Source organism: Phalangium opilio, unplaced genomic scaffold (genome assembly GCF_054372755.1).
Source record: "Phalangium opilio isolate 3A_F unplaced genomic scaffold, DU_Popi_V2 ptg000013l_1, whole genome shotgun sequence".
NCBI classification, from domain to species: domain Eukaryota; kingdom Metazoa; phylum Arthropoda; class Arachnida; order Opiliones; family Phalangiidae; genus Phalangium; species Phalangium opilio.
The window spans coordinates 14,285,751-14,303,205 of record NW_028324148.1 but is presented as its reverse complement, the minus strand read 5'-3'; the positions used below and the strand labels follow the sequence as shown (position 1 = coordinate 14,303,205).

At 36.2% G+C, this 17,455-nt stretch overlaps 3 protein-coding genes and 1 long non-coding RNA gene across 4 annotated transcripts; all 4 read right to left on the bottom strand.

Annotated features, from left to right (window-relative positions):
• Positions 1-353: 353 nt before the first annotated feature.
• On the bottom strand, positions 354-1,532 carry LOC149709398 (uncharacterized). The gene is made up of 2 exons (XM_089864777.1): positions 976-1,532; positions 354-921 (listed from the first exon to the last, which is right to left on the bottom strand). Exons 1-2 carry the CDS (start codon positions 1,530-1,532, stop codon positions 354-356), a joined length of 1,125 nt encoding a protein of 374 aa, XP_089720903.1.
• Positions 1,533-1,851: 319 nt separating this feature from the next.
• Positions 1,852-6,553, bottom strand: LOC149709397 (uncharacterized). Its single transcript, XM_089864024.1, has 8 exons — positions 4,515-6,553; positions 4,158-4,454; positions 3,970-4,098; positions 3,634-3,914; positions 3,446-3,562; positions 3,176-3,392; positions 2,758-3,113; positions 1,852-2,676 (listed from the first exon to the last, which is right to left on the bottom strand). Exons 1-8 carry the CDS (start codon positions 6,020-6,022, stop codon positions 1,853-1,855), a joined length of 3,729 nt encoding a protein of 1,242 aa, XP_089720150.1. The 5' UTR covers positions 6,023-6,553; the 3' UTR covers position 1,852.
• Positions 6,554-7,653: 1,100 nt separating this feature from the next.
• Positions 7,654-9,364, bottom strand: LOC149709396 (glutamate receptor ionotropic, kainate 2-like). The gene is made up of 7 exons (XM_089864023.1): positions 9,356-9,364; positions 9,044-9,208; positions 8,854-8,971; positions 8,563-8,786; positions 8,001-8,266; positions 7,741-7,939; positions 7,654-7,665 (listed from the first exon to the last, which is right to left on the bottom strand). Exons 1-7 carry the CDS (start codon positions 9,362-9,364, stop codon positions 7,654-7,656), a joined length of 993 nt encoding a protein of 330 aa, XP_089720149.1.
• A 1,392-nt stretch (positions 9,365-10,756) lies between these two features.
• On the bottom strand, positions 10,757-15,324 carry LOC149709395 (uncharacterized). Its single transcript, XR_016381365.1, has 3 exons — positions 13,656-15,324; positions 11,359-12,151; positions 10,757-11,281 (listed from the first exon to the last, which is right to left on the bottom strand). It is a non-coding gene; the product is annotated as an uncharacterized LOC149709395 (long non-coding RNA).
• Positions 15,325-17,455: the final 2,131 nt, after the last annotated feature.

Genomic DNA, 17,455 nt, shown 5'->3' with positions numbered 1-17,455 from the left:
ATTTTCAAGATCATCGGGGATTCCCTTAACAAATTCCAAAATTGGAAGTTCCTTTAGTAACTTTTCAAACTCGGTTTGATACGAACCGTACATATAAATTATTCTCTGTATTTTCGGGGTTATGCAAAACTCGTGATTACGTAGTAATTTAAAAACGAACGTGCTTTTACCTGAAATTAAGTTTTAAAGTTAATAACTATCGTATTAATTGTAAAAACAACGAAATTGACGTAACCTGATAAACTGGGTCCGTAAATAGCGTAGTTGCTAGGGTGACGAAACTTCAGATAGCACGAGTTCATTTTTAACAATGGATGGAATGATGTTCCGTGTCCGATATTTATACATGATTATTATTTTTTCTTTATTAAATCGATTTCGCTAATCCACGAGTTGAAGGATTCGTCATACGAATACCATTTAACGTAATGTTCTTTAGTACCATCAGATTTTTTACGCGTTTTTAAAATTTTTTCAATACGGAAAACGCAATCATTCAAATCTTTCCCCACAATTTGCATTTCCGGTTGAAGGAAAGTGCCCTCGATCAACCGAGAATTCAGATCTTCAATCTTATAGGTCCTCGGTTGCGTATTTAAAACCTCAAGCACTCTAAATAGTTCATCACTCCATCTTGGCTTGAATTTTTTATTAAACACGTTTGTTTGTTTGGAAATTCTAATAATGTTTCCCACGTATATATCTTCCGAATCTAAAGGGGGGCTGAAATCGATTTTACCAAACATTCTATACCAAACTTCTGCAGAGTTTTCGCTGTTGACTTCATTAGGATTCATTCCGATTGTTCTATGGAAACTGTCGTTATAAGCCTTTACTAAATTCGGTAATACATTATTGTAGTTAAACGTGTTATTCGCTGTCATATACTGGTAAATTCGATGTTTCATAGTTTGTATAAATCTATATAAAAAAACCCAAGTTAGACGCTTCCTTCCATTTAATAAAAAGTCTCACCTTTCACATATGGACGATTTCATTTCCGAAAACGTTGTATAATATTTTATACCCTTACTTTTTAAATATATCTGGAAACGAGGACCGAATTCTGAACCTCTATCGCTAGTAACTAATTTAGGTTTGTGTCGATTGCTTTTTAATAGGATATGTTTAAAAGCTTGAATCACCGTCTCCACCCTCTTATTTTTAATCGGAACTAGCGAACCCCATTTTGAAAAATAATCCACGCAAGCTAAAATATATCTGACCCCTTTATTATACCTTTTTAAGCTTTGCATATCGATTAAATCCAAACCCCAAATTTGATCAATACCAAATGAAATAACTCGCGGTCTCAAATAATTAATTCTAGCTGGTCTGTGTAGAGTATAAACATTTTGTTGTTTGAGAAATTCTTTAACATCTCGTACCCGATAACCAAAATTCCTCGCTTCCTTAAAGAGAGCAGCGACACTAGCGTAGGACCCCGGGCTTTTACTATTATAATAAATGCTTCGAATTTTCCCCCAATCTTTCCCCTTGTTTCGTGTCTCCTCTGCTCTACGCTTTTCCATCTCGTATCCTTTTCACAACGTAAAAAAAATCACCGCCTAAACTTTCACCTTTCTTGGTCTATTCACTCTCTTTACTGTCTTTCTCAAATGTTTATTCACATTCCAAAACCTTTTCCCCCGTCTAACTACCCTCCTACCTGATAGAAGTTTCCGCGAAACCTTAGACGGGACTATTATAATTCTCTTACGTAACATCATGGATCCAAATTCTGAATGAGTATGGTTTATTCATACACTTGATATTTATAGGAAAATAACGCAACTAGGAACAATAAACATCTTAGTAATATTTTTTTATTATCACACATTACAAAATAGGGTTATTTTTCCGCTATATCCTTATTCCCGTAAGGTAATGAAGTAACACCATCTTCCAAAATATACCGTTTATCATCATAACACGATAACGCGGCTTTCTGAACTTTCAAGGTATAAAGTTCATGATTCTCAGACTGGAATCGATACATGGTCTCCGACGTACGTTTCCTTTTGAAAAGACAATTTTTATAGTCCTCGTGTCTTATTTTGTTTTTCACAACAGTTTTACAAATCCCTTTCAACGTTTTTTTTTCTTCCGTTTCACTCAACAAAAGACTATAAATTTTACTACGGAGCCCTACGTATTCGTGAATGGGCTTCCCCGAAGTTTCATCTTTGAACTTCCCCAACGCCTTTTTATTGACCTCATTGTAGAGAAAATGGTTCTTAGGATAATTGCTAAAGTCAAATTTATCACCGTGTCTTTCTAAATCTTTATACACGTTTTCCGTTTGAACTTCAATACAGAATGAATCAGTGTCGGTGAATAACAATTTCACACGATCATTATATACTTGCTTTAAGAAATTGAAGTAAAAATCGAACATGAGATGTTTTGATAATTCAAGAACAGAAAACCCTATGTAAATTGGTCTATTTAAAGTAATTTTTTTGGGACGCATGGAAACGCCCACTAAATCTTTGTTAAATACCGTCACACTTTTAAACGAGGGTTGACTAACTTTCTTTAACAATGTTTTTTTTGTGTGCGCTAAATGAAATACTATTCTTTTCCTTAAATTTTCCATTGATTTACCAAATAACGAATTGACAATTAGCTTGAACAATGATTGTGTAAATTCGTCGGGCGCTAGCTTCCGCTGTTCTGTATTGAATTCAATAAACGGTCTAAGCCAACGCTCTTGTCTGAATTCTAACGCTCTATGTATTTTTGTTAAGACCATACCTTGTTGTAAGTAAAGTTTTAGATTTCTATAATGGAGAACATACTTCGTTTTAGACATTTGGTTGGGAATTAATTTTGGGTTTGATTCTTTAGGAGGTATGTTAAATTCTGCTAACACATCTTGACAATATGGTGAAAGTTGGGAAACCTGAACGCTCAATCTTTCGGGAGCCAAAGGGAAATCTGATGTAAAAGCATGAATTTCCGGGGGGTAAAGAAGGTCGCATTCGATGATGTATCCTAGATTATTATCATCGGGTATTTTGGGGATTTTTGTCATTAAACTATTTAATTCCGATTCGGGGACCCACTTAAAACCGTCAATTGGTAAATAATCGCTTAAACTTGTCCCATATCTGAAATGATAGACTAACATTAACCCCGTGTAATTATTTTTAAAAATCAACAAGTAACTCACAGGTTATTACAATCCAGATAGAGAATGTAACTTGTTGGTTTATCATTAACATATGTTTGAGGAATAAGCGGATTATTGGCAGCGGCGTATCGGTGTGTTATCATAGAAACTCCTCCACGGATTTCCGATTCTAGGAAGAGATACTGATCGATGTCTAATAATAACTCTAGTTTCACCCCAGTTTTGAAAAGCATCGCTTGCCAGGCGTAACCTGGTACTGTTGAAAATATTACTTTCTAGTATTTAAGAACTACATTAACAACACCTTACGTGTGAACGAATGTAGAACATCGAGGTTGTAAAATTGAAAACATTTGTCTCTAAACTCGTTAAAAACATCACATAATTGAACACAGTCGGTAAGCACATATAGATCATGGAGGTCACCTAGATATTTAAATGAATCCTTTAAAAACTTCAGCCTTTAGATTTTTTTGTTAGAAATAAAAAGCTATTACCCATATTTTTCAATTGGAATGTATTCCAAATTAATTTCACGTGTTCATAATCCTCTTCATCAATACTTTTATCCGATAGAGTACTGAAAAACGCTTCTTTATCCGGAAGCGCTGTCTCATCGAAAACCTTCAAGGAAGTTACGTATTCGTATGGATACGGTAATTTTTTTAATAGCAATTTCGCTTTGTCCTCTTCAAATAGGTTATTAAGAACCTTAAATTTTTCCGCCCCTTCTTTACCCAAATTCATCACGAGATTGGATAATGAAGTGTTTAGAAATCTAAAAACAATTACTATAATCACTTTTACAGGAGTAAAATAATGAAATATCTTACCTAAATGAGTCAATAAATCGGATATTACTAAACGTAAACGAAATGTAACGTTCCGTGTTTGAGGGGATGCAGGACAGTTTTTCATTTTTGAAAGATCCAGCCTTTTGAAGAATTAAATGTAAATCATAGCTGAAAAAATAGTGTTATGTTTTTAATCCTATTTTAGAATTTCATATTCAAACTATTACTTGGAGAGATTATGAAAAATACATGGTAGATATTTAGGGGGTTTGATTTTCAAATTACATGATGAATGCGCCGCTCCACGAAACTGACCAGTTAAATGACAATGATCACGTACTGGTCGGTCATCATCATCATCATCGGCGAAATTCTTCTTACAAACCCTACAGTGACTTGAAAATTGAAACTCTTTCTCCTGTTTATCCGTCATAATTAGTGGAATATTTATAGAGAGCATGTAACTATTAATGTCAGCCTCTATTAGCATTCGTTTGAGAAAAACACTAACAGCGTCCAATCCTCTGTTTAAAGGGGGCTTCAATTAGAACCGGTTAAAAGTAATTGGAAATTAAAAAATGTACCTGTAAACAAACGGTTTTGATGTTGTACCATCGCTATTCATAACGATGTATGCAAAACCACAAGTGATATGTTGATTAATTTTATGCGTGTGCGAAACTTTGTTATCTTGTTCGGGGCCTGCAATCGGAGATAGAATAGATTCGAAATCGGCAACAACGTATCTCGGTATTTTTTCCCTCATTTCATAATTCTTAAAAGTAAATTCTTGTTCTTCCGGCATTTCTATTAATGTCGGCGTGTGTTTTTTACAGCCGTCGATGTGTTTATCCCTTAATGTTTGTTTCGAAAATCTGTGTAGACATCTCCGACAATAAAATGTCGTGGCTTTCTTTTTAGTTAAATTAGAAAGAAGTCTCGATAAACTTTTAATCAGACAGAAGTGTTTCTTTCTTCCTTTAGAAATTAGCAACAGGTCTATTTGACGCCGTTCTTCACATTCGTATTCACTGATGAACAAAGGGTAGACAAACTTTTCGAATCCGAAAATATTGATACTTAAATTGTTACGCTTTTCGAAGGAAATTAGCTCACTCGGTGACACTTTGAATGGACTTTTAATATTTCCCATGTCTATTTCATTCAAGTATCTCGTGTAGTTACTAACTCTTTCACTGTTGAATTCAACAGGATGTAATTTAGCTAGAATAGAGTATTCGAAACATCTCTCATCCTTATTTCGAATATTTATCAACGCTTTTTTTGATTTCAAAAACGGGGGTAGCTTGAAATATGACGCTGGTCTTAGCGGATGATATGATACGATATTTACTTGTAAAAACAGAATTTTGTTCAAAACCCAGTTGCTACCACCTTTCTGGAATTGTTCCAAAGAGTTCCTAATTTTCTGAACACTTCTCTCTATTTGTTCATAAATCTCATCCTCGCTTAAAGTTGTATTTGTATAACCGCGAAAGAAGGGAAACTCTAAGACTTCCTGCGTTGAATTAACTAATTGTCGACTAAACTGGACATTAACCACAAGGTACCATTTAATACCTCGTCTTTCAGTCAAATGTTTCTTCAAATACGCATATATTGCTTCTCTATGTCTACTAGTAAACGTTAAAATATCAACTTCATTTTCATTCGCCTCTATCCGTGTTGTTACTAGAGCGTTACGTAAAATCGGAACTTCATTCGACTCTAAGTCATTAACTCCTGATTGATTTAAATTCCTTTCACTCGATGTGTTAGTACGTGAAGTACTAGGTTGATTCAAATTACCACGTGAAGTACTAGGTTGATTCAAATTACCACGTGAAGTACTCGGTTGATTAGTTTTGCTAGATGGGTCCGCATCATCCTTCCCTCGATCGGGGTAATTCTTTCTCAGTTGTTTTAGTCGTTTATGAATGGTTAAATGTTTTTCTAATCTGTAACAGCGGGAAAATGTCGCGCCGCAAACTTTACAAGTTAATTTGTTTCTTTGATGAACTTCGCGTATATGTCTATTTAATGTTTTCTTATAACTAAACTCCCGATTACAATCCGGACAGATGAAATTCATGATGATAACTGAAACTTAAAGTGCGGGTCTTTTCTCGAGTAGGATGGTATTTATACATAATCGTGAGATAAATTTTCTTATGTCTTGTATTTGCAGAGGGGTTTTTTCTTTTTAAATCACATCCCCTCTTCCTCTAATACTTTAAAAAATAATCAGCATTTTAGTTTTTATAGGTCAGGAAATCGAACTGCCCAGACACAAGATATTCACACCACCCCCTGATCTTTACGTCGTAAAAAAAAATTCTTTTTAAATCACATCCCCTCCCTCCTTCAATACTTAAATAACCCACATTTTGGTTTTTATAGGTCAGGAAATCAAACGTGTCCATTTTACCACTAACACCCCCCCCCCGATCTTTACGTCATAAAAAAAAAAACGAGGACGTCATAGAAAATACATAGCATGGGTTCCATATGGGTTCCCTATGGGTTCCATATGGGTTCCCTATGGGAAATAACATGGTGGTACTCTGGAAAACCCCATAGGTTTAACATGGTGGTTCCTGAGTTAGAACCCCCCTTTTCTCACTACTAACTGAAGTGCGAGAAAAATATTGAAACTTGCACAATTTCCCTGACCATAAGCCACTATCGTTTTTCATTTACGTTATTATAGCAAAATCTGCTTTCAAAAATTGTCCTTCTTCTTTTAAAAATGAGTTAGGGTCGACGTAATGACGGCTTCAACTATGCCTAGCACATATACAACTCAATTCTCCGGTTCTCATATAAAACCTGCAGATTTCTGACACTTCGAAGTTGAGATGTTATTTTATTTCTGGTATTCGTTGGAAAGTCCCTGCTTCAATTAATTCAGTGTGAAATTGTTCATGCAAAACATCAAGTCCGCTGAGAAACAAAGAACACGTTTTAGGAGGTTTCCGTGTCTCGCCTCATTGACCATTCCAATAATTCCAGCAGAGAAAGAAATACCACTGGGCAGGAGAGGTCACTTTCTTGCATTATTTCCCTGGCGCCTAGAAGCGCCACTAGATGCCTCAGCGCGAGTCAGTTAGCCCCCTCCAGCCCGTGTGTTGGTTTCTTTGCAAGTAATTAATGGAAAAGTCTATTGAACGAGAGCTTGGCTTCTAGCGTATAAACGAGAAAGCTTGGTTTGAGAGAAAGTTGTCACGCTTGCGAAATTTCTCGTAATTATTCAAAACATTGCCAGCTTGGCGAGATTTCCAAAACTATAATTGTCCCGAACGATATAGAAAATTGCGAAGAAAACAGCCACTAGCGTCATATTTAATTTTTCATTTCATTTATTTACAATCAATATATTGAGCTTCTGACGTTTAGCAACAAAGAATATTTTTCTGTTATTTTTTTTTACTTTTCAGACACTAAAAAGTGTAAGTGTCATATGGATTTCGATGGAGAGAGAATTAACACCATTTTAAAAAGTACACGAGACAAGTTTGTTGTAACCCTAAATGGTTTTATCCGTAGCATATGTTAATTTAATGCCACATATGTGTCAAAAATTAAAATATATTTCATAATTTCGAAGCACTTATGCCTCGTTGTTATAAAAGCGAAGCCATTTTTCCATTGGTGGGTATAAAACAGCAACGTCATTCGCGTCTGCGCGCAAAGCGGCTTGCATTTTAACATCGAACAATTCAGTTATTGAGCCCCCTAGCGGAATTACGCTTTGTGTTCACTTCACCAAAGATTTTTTGGCTGTACAATCTTAAGTACCAGGCAAGTTACAATCTGTTGGAGAAGTAAGGCGCTTGCGCAAATCCATCCCGCTGCTAATATGTAAAATACTAATCTGAGGTCGTCCAGTTTGATGTAATTTGTTTTGTCACTCTTTTTGATTTCCGTTTCATTTTTATTCGTCGACCAAAATCGTAAATCATCGGATTCCCATTTTTGTATCAATCCAGAACACGATAAAATATTCAACCTGAAAACGAAGTTAGTTCGAGTAAAGGCAAATAAAGTGAAAAGTGAAAAGGCAATCACACCATTTATTGATGCGTTGTTTGCAAGGAAACAATTTATGAAAAACGATGGAGATGTGATCCACGTATAAATTCTCAGTAGCAAAGTGAAAAGCTTCCCGTGGTAATGCAGATTTCGCAATAGAGAACTTAAGTGACCTTCTCGTCAAAACGAAAGCGTAACGTTTTTGCAAAACCATTTTCAAACCTTCCTTTGCCGAGATAGGTAATTTGAAACCGGGTTTTTTAGTTGAATTAGCGAATAATTTAATGCTGTCGATGTCAGAAGTCTAAATTTAATAAAAGACGATTTAAATCATAAAACGTAGGGATTCAATTTAAATTTAACAACAGCCACATTTCTAATCAAATGTACGCGTGGAATGAATGCTATATAGTATACAGACATATCCCTGGTTTGGCCATGGATATGTATAAATACTAACTTATTATGTATTCCCAACTAGGCCGGCCCCAGCACTTCACATTCCCCTATCAAAGCTAGGGGCATGCGCGAGGTATTCTGGGAGACTTTCCTTGCCGCGCTTGGCCCACCAACATTTTTTTTCTCATTTGTAGTCCGTACCATAATAGCTTGTTGAAAAGCTCGACCTTCCACCGAACTGACGACGTAACCTTGTGATTTGATTGAATGTGCCATGTGTTCCAAAGTGTCAATTGGTAATGTGACCGGAGCCAAACTAACAGCCGAAGTCAAATAAGACGAATAAAGTGTTTCGAATGATCCGAAAATCAAAATGGTGGTAGCGAGAACGACCATACTCGTGGATTGCCATGGACTTTCAATACCTGTTTTTATAGCAGAATGTTAAATATTCTCGTCAAATAACGTGTTATTCTTTATTGATATTCTGACCTTGACGCAATATTATTTTCACTATATTCCATAACATGTTATTTTCCTTGAACCAACAAGTTGCAAATTTCACGAGCAAAATTATACCAATTAACGAACATAATATTAATATCCAAGCCTGGGATAAATGGAAATTTATTTTATCGTAAGCGTTGATCTATTTATGTTGAAAATATCAATGTTATTATACTTGAATTCGCAATGGTTCAATTAGAAACAAGGCATTGTTCACTCTGAAAAGGCTGGGCGCTCTGGTGGCGAACGTCACTACATCTTGGAAATAAGGATATGAAAAATCAACGAATTGCGCTCGAACTTCGCTTATAGATAATGTTGAAATACTGATATCGGCTTCCTGAACCGAAGTAAATAAACAATTGGAACAATTAACAATGATACCCAACCAAAAACGTCACAACATCAGTCTAAAGGCCAGTCCAGAGTCCAGACTGACACATTTTGCGCGTTCGCATCTTCGCTTTGCTTGTTTGCAATATCGCACTACAGTCATTCCACATTGGATTTTCCCAATTTTGTGTCCTCATCTCGCGGAGATACAAATTTCTCGCGACTAGGCCAAGAATTTCGAGCCTTCGCGAGAAAAATACCAATCACAGATGAGAAGAAGGGTAGGGTGTAGAGGGCGTCGATTAGTTTAGTTTTCTTTTTTTTTTCACAAAAGCGGAAGCCGCTTGCAGATCAGTCGAGTCACTATTAATAAATATGGACAACGTAGATGTCGTATTGATTGCTCAAATTTAATTTTCTCTCAGAATAGAGAGCTTTCAGATGGGTTAGTAGTACGTCACACCCTCCCAAGTCTTACCGCTGTTCTGGTAGCCATATTGGGTGGTCGCAGCTTCATTCCCTGCTTTAAACCCACCAATATGACAGCGTAAATTGTCACGAGACTACGCTCCTCCTCCAACTGAAAGCTCTCTATAGAAAAAGCAAAATACTTGCATGTATCTGAACAGTAGCGTAGATGTTTTTCATGATCTGTCGCGAAGATGCAAGCCTAATATGGACAAAGCGTTTAACATCAAGAATTTACAGTCCCTGATTCTATCGTGTGTGTATGCGGTTTGCCGTTTTCGTATATGGTAAGGATCAAGTATCACAAATGTTTAAATTTTCACCAAGTCGTCAAATTACATGGCTGCACTTATAGTTTAGTTTACTTTTCAGTTTGCGAAAGAGCAAAACAGTAAAAAGTGATCTGGTTGAATTTAACGAATCGCCTATTTACTTATCTCGATTAACTAAAAATATATTGTACCTTTCGGGCTACCATTCCCACAAGTCCAGTGCAATAATTGGCCCTTAGATTGCACGCTCCAAATTGGCCATCTTCAGGAGTTACAATTTCAAATCTACATTGAATACACAATACACAGTATAATTGAACAATAACGCAATAAATATAATATGAACAATAACGCAATAAATATAATGTGAACAATAACGCAATAAATATAATGTGAACAATAACGCAATAAATATAATGTGAACAATAACGCAATAAATATAATGTGAACAATAACGCAATAAATATAATATGAACAATAACGCAATAAAAACTATATTTAAACGAAAACGCAATAAAACTATATTTAAACGAAAACGCAATAAAAACTATATTTAATCGAAAACGCAATAAAAACTATATTTAAACGAAAACGCAATAAAAACTATATTTAAACGAAAACGCAATAAAACTATATTTAAACGAAAACGCAATAAAAACTATATTTAAACGAAAACGCAATAAAAACTATATTTAAACAAAAACGCAATAAATAATATATTAGAACAATAACGCAATAAATAATATATTTGAACAATAACGCAATCAATGATATATATACTTGAACAATAATGCAGTAAATAAAATATTTGAACAATAACGAGATAAATATAATATGAACAATAACGCAGTAAATACTATATTTGAACAAAAACGCAACTAAAAATATATTTGATCAATAACACAATAAATAAAATGTTTAAACAATAACACAATAAATAATATTTAAATAGATACGATCAGGAGCAAAAAAACTGAATATGTTTAATGAAAAAGGTCGAAAGGTATTATGTTTAAAATGTCCAAAACGCCAGGAAAGAGCAACTTTGATATTCAGTATACTTGAACAATGAAAGTTTTGACCAAAAAATAAATTGAAAGATAATGAAATCGCGTCCACTAAATTAAAGATTCCTGTCGTTCTTGGTTATGAACTTATGAATAACACAATGATTGAATGATAATGGACCTGAAGGAATTATGGAAAATAAATAAGGCAATTATGATATTTCAACAATACTTGAAAGATAGAGATTTCGACAAAAAATCCAAAATATTAAAGTCTCTTCCGTGATATTCGAGATTGCCGTTATCCTCTCTTTGAAATCGAAAGGAAGTACGCTATGGCCATTAAGGGCGTTTAAAACGCTTGAGAAACAATTAAACATATCAGAAAATGAAATCTTAAGGGTTCTTACATTAATGGCGGCTACGATCAGCGTCTGGTTTTCACACATTTTCGCTTTAACAATTGTGCAGGCTAGTGATATTTCTTTTCACCTCTCCGAATGACGATGACGTCAAAGAGAGGTACTACACTGGACGTATCTGTGTGTCTGTCACCGCGTTCGCAGTTGGCAACTCGAAGTAAACGTGTACCCAGAAAGCAATTGTTGGCTTCTACTCCATCATTATCGTTAAGGATTAAAAAGAAAAAAGCAATCGGCAAGGGTTACGAGAAACGTCTAGCTTCCCAATGACAGGGCTTCCACCAAATATTCACGCAATTACGGGTCTTCTTATCATTTATTGCGAATCAATCGCCTTATATACCCTAAATTTCCAAAAAATTGTTATAGAGGCTTGAATTCAAACGTCAACAATAGCTATGTTGAAAATTATTTTGGGAATAAAGTTTCTTAGAACGATTTAACGATAGTTAAGTTAAATTAATGACGATTAAAATAATTACCATCAATTATATTTATTTAATTATTTAAGAAAAACCTCTCAATTTCGTCTCGACTTGGAGAGGTTAATTTTGGTTTCCCAACTTGTTATTACGAAGCGCAATAAGAAACAGCACAGACTTCATCAGTACGGCGCACCGTTTGATTTAAGGCTAGCGCTCACTAACGTCAACGGACGGATCGCACGCATCGGATAATTTTCTTCAACTGCGCAGACTGAATAGACCCAAGCAACAAATCTTTTGAATTTTTATAACGGCTCAGACCTCGAGCTCGGGTTTTGAGGTGAGAAAGGGATAACCTGATTTATGCAAATTTTATATATATTAGCAAGTGGATGAGCGGAAAAGTATGACAATGGCCATAGAGACCGTGTTAAAAAGCGCGGACATCAAAGTTTCGCCAATAACTATTTAGTTTACTAGTGACTGATGGACTTGGAAACTCGCGGCTGAAAGTACTCCTTTGTTTAACCTTCGGCGTTGAAGCGATTACAAAACAAAATGGAGACGATAGTAACCTCGGTTGATTTCTCATCACAATATGCACAAGAAACATAAAAAAAATTTGGCGAAAACAACTGTGAAATACAATGCATTACTGTAAAGAGGCTCTTTATGCATTTTCCAGGAAACAGTGACCACAATGATAAAGTTATTAAGAGAAATTTGGAAGAGAATCCAGATAAAATGTTAAGCCTTTGCCAAAATAAACCAAACGAGCCTTTAATAATAAAGATAAAGCCAATTCTCTCTTAATCCTGGATCTGTGGAAATCAGGGATAACTGTTTTTCTACTACTAACCTTACTACTAACTTTAAATATTTTAAAACCTTACCAGTTACCAACTCTGTGCAGACTACAAACACATTCGAGGAAGCTCTAGCATACACAATAGCAGACGACGGTAACCGCGTAACCAAGCATTAACACAAAACCTACTTTTAGGGAGTGAATAAGCCCACGGCCTACTTAGATCATCTCCTCCGTCGCCTGTAAGGCCGTCCGATTTCGTGGGCGCCCTATGCTAATGGAAAAGTAGCGAAATCCCGCTAGTGCGGCAATTCTCGGGTAGGGGGCGCTCGCATCCGGGACAAACGTCTTAATACATTACTATGGGGAAACTATGCCTTAAAACTGCACTTTTTCATCGGAATTTTTCTATATTTTTAGATGTTTTAGGAATCTAATTTTTACACATATTATTAAATCAAGTAAGAGCTATCTTTTGAAACTTATTTCATAATTTTCCGTCCATTAGTTTTGCTGCAATCGTTATCGAAACATTCGAAGCGGATAAACTCGAACTTCGCGGCTAGAAACTTCGAATGTTTCGATAACGATTGCAGCAAAACTAATGGACGGAAAATTATGAAATAAGTTTCAAAAGATAGCTCTTACTTGATTTAATAATATGTGTAAAAATTAGATTCCTAAAACATCTAAAAAATATAGAAAAATTCCGATGGAAAAGTGCAGTTTTAAGGCATAGTTTCCCCATAGTAATGTATTAAGACGTTTGTCCCGGATGCGAGCGCCCCCTACCCGAGAATTGCCGCACTAGCGGGATTTCGCTACTTTTCCATTAGCATAGGGCGCCCACGAAATCGGACGGCCTTACAGGCGACGGAGGAGATGATCTAAGTAGGCCGTGATAAGCCTAATATAGCTACGCCGATTCAACGGCTAATTACGGCGAAACTCTGATGCCTCGCGACTTTTGGCCATTTTCATACTTTCCCATCCACTTTTGTTTTTAGATATTACTCTTTCTGAAGGAAAACGTGTCAAATGATGAAACGCACCTGACTTAATGACGGCTTCAACTAGGCCTATCACATACTCGAGTCAATTCTCCGAGTCTCATATAAAACCTGCAGAGTTATGACACTTCAAAGTTGAGATGTTATTTTATTACTTCTGGTATTACGAATCGTTGAAAAGTCACTGCTTCGGTGAATTAGCGTTTGAAATTTTTCATGCAAAACCGCTGAGAAACAAAGAACAGGTTTTAGGAGCTTTCTGTGACTCGCCTTATGGCCCATTCCAATAATTCCAGAAGAAGGAAACACCACAGGGACGAGGGGAGGTCACCTTCTCTCGCCAAGAAGCATCTCTACTCTCTAGAGGCATCAGCGCGAGTCAGTTAGCCTCCCTCCACGTGTAGTGAACTTGGTCTCCGTCTGATGGCGCTGTTTCTTGACGCCAGGGAAACAACTTAAGAGGGCGATCTCCCGCCCGTGTGTTGGCTTCTTTGCAAGTAATAAATGGAATGGTCTATTAAACGCGAGCTTGGCTTCTAGCGTATAAATGAGAAAATCGTCACGCTTGAGAAATTTCTCGCAATTATCCAAAACATTGCCATGCCTGGCGAGTTTTCCAAAACTATAATTGTCCCGAACGCTTTAGGCCTACCTAGAAATTGTGAAGAAAAAAAACCACAAGCGTCATAGGTATTTTAAATTTCAGTTTTCCACAATCAATATATTGAGTCTCTGACGTTCAGCAACAAAGGATATTGTTCAGTTTTTTTACATTTCTGACACTAAAAAGTGAAAGAGTTATATGCATTATTTCGATGTAGAGTAGTACACGAGACAGGTTTGTTGTAACCCTAAATGGTTTTATCAGTAAGCGCTTGTAGAAGGAGACACGAAGAGTATAAAAATGTACTTTATTTCTAACATATGTTAATCTATTGCCACAATTTGTGCCAAAAATTAAAATTTATTTCTTAATTTGAAAGAAATTATGCCTCGTTGTTATAAAACCGAAGCCGGTTGTCCATTGGTGGTTATAAAATAGCAACGTCATTCGCTTCAGCGCAGAAAACGGCTTACATTTTAAGATCAATCTGTTCAGTTATTGAACGCTTTGTGTTCACTTCATCAGAGATTTTCGGCTGTAAAATCTTAAGTAGCAACCACCTTACAATATGTTGGAGAAGTAAGGCGCTTGCGCAGATCCATCCCGATACTAAAATGTAAAACACTAATTTGAGATCGTCCAGTTTGATGTAATTTGTTTCGTCACTCCCTCGGATTTCCGTTTCATTTTTATTCGTCGACAAAAATCGTGAATCGTCGGATTCCCATTTTTGTATCAATCCAGAACACGATAAAATACTTAACCTGAAAACAAGCTTGGTTCATGCATAGGTTTATAAGTAATGTTCCCATAAGTATGACACTAGGCCTACATATTATTCGCAATGCTAAAGACTTACTGAGAGCTAGTTCGAGAACGACAAGCAATAATAAACTCAGTTAATTTTGCAAGACCTCCTGCATTACTAAGCCTTTGACAGCGCCTCACCAGGCGTCGCTTTACCTCTAAACTACCTCATTCACTTCATGACAAGCTCTCAGTTACCAGTGACAAACTTATGGAACATATCTCATGAACTTATGGTTCAAGTAAAAGGCAAATAAAGCAAAGGATATCACACCATTTATCAGTAGTTAACCACCTAAAATATGGAGAGTTAATTAGGTCATTTAATTGGGTCGCCAGCCTTCTAGCGCGCTAGACCCGCGCGTGTATACTCGCGTGAGTTTAGAATGGGGGAACACCGGTTTTTTATCCGGGGGGTTTCTCTGAGTTCGTTTATTGGTCGAGGGTGGGGGTCGCCAATTGATTAGGTCTTTGTTAATTGGTTAAGGGCGGGAACTTCTTTAGTCGTGACGTAATCGTCAGTTAGAGTTTGTCTGATAAGACATTACTCTCTTTATCTCGGTTATTCGCCTTGAAGAGAGCAGTGACTTCTAATGGAGAATAAGGAGCATCGAAAATATTCCCCGGAATGTCCGCTTGTTAAAGGGTTTTCAACATGTAACATACCTATAAATTGTTCTAACGACGAGTCTGGGAGAGATGTGTCAGTAACGGAGAAATACGTTTCAAGTGCAAACAAATCCAAGACTAAAGAATATTGTAATAATAGATGTTGTATATTGCGGGTTATACAGGTTGGAATCAAATATTCTTTTATAGCTGGAACATATATTATTCTACTTCCTATAACTGTACCTGTAGGAATTATTTTGGGAATGTTGACGATGAACCCAGTAGTTGCGCTTTTTGGTCTCTATCCTTTGATTTTACCATATTCACTATTTCCTGACATATATATAAACAAACGAATATGTCAATGGTGTAAAAAACCAATCAAATTTTGAAATAAAATGTTAAAAACAATGTACTGATTACATCATGGTTAAATTCTGCGATAATGAATCCAAAAATTTGGAAATAATTTTAAAAAGTTCCCCTCTATATGCTTAAACGGTTTTTGGACGTGTCTGTACTTGTCTTTAGTCGTGACGTAATCGCCAGACTTAAATAAGAGTTTGTTTGATAAGAGAGCGATCTCTCTTTATCTCGGTTATTCGACGAACGCCTTGAAGAGAGCAGTGACTTCCGAGGGAGATCTTACAAAATGCGTTATATAGTGACGTATCAACGATTCAAAGGGCGCGAGGATTTCCAATATATGGTCGCGTATCTTTTAGATCAATGCGCTATGTATACAATATGTTTCGAACACCGAGTATCTGAAAATGGAAAAATCGCTCGTGTTACGAAGAAATGCCCGATGTTTAAAGATAGAGAGCCTCAAGAAAAAGATATCGAGTACCAGAATCAGACGGAAATTTTGAAACGATTCATATTACCTAGGAGTACCATTATTTTGGAGGAATTAGATGACGGACTGTTATTTACCCGATTGGGTCACGGTATAAATCAACCAAGAGCCAAAGCCCCGGAAACGGATTCACCGGCGCCATTGTGTTTAGAAGAAAAAGCTGAATTTTACGGAAATGACTTTATAAAATACATACAGGAACAAATGAGTAAATTCGGTACTCCCGATAGTTTTTATCATGAACATTTACCCGTTTTATTTCCAAGTATATGTTAATGTAATCTTCTCTAAAACGTAGGAAGCGATTAAGGTTGCTCTCGGTGTAGTGGTTAGCGCGTTTGTTCGCCAATCAATAGATCGCGAGATCGAACCCCGCTCTAACCATCACATCGAGTTCAACCTTTTATTTCTAAATAAAATTGGATAACGTGTAAATCCTCATTCATTTTTAAATAAAATATCAATTATGTCGGTCAATTCTTTTTTCGTTACTCTGTTAAGTGATAAAACTGATGAATATCCCGATAATTCACAATCGTCTTTCACGGTCAAATTAGGTAAACCAATTATTCTTTCAAACGAATGGGAAATTGGTTTATCGGAAATATTAACACCGAAAATTTCAACCGTAATAGACAATACCTGTAACTCTTTCGAAATACAGGTACCTGAACGATATTTAACGAATGATGGCTGGGACATTAGAAGAGTGGAGTTAATACCGCAAAAGTACGAAGGTTCGAAAGATAAAAATGGAAACGCCGTATTTTTTTCAATGCAGAATAAACTGGTGCGTGACTTAACCGTTCAGCTTGAAAAACAGAATTTTCCCGTGAAAATACAGGTTATAGATATGTCAGTCCCGACTGGGCCTCCTATCAAGAGAGTTAAATTATCAGTCGATGCCGGTCACCAGGCCAGGCTAGCTCCTGGCCCTCTGGCTCAGGTTTTAGGATTCGA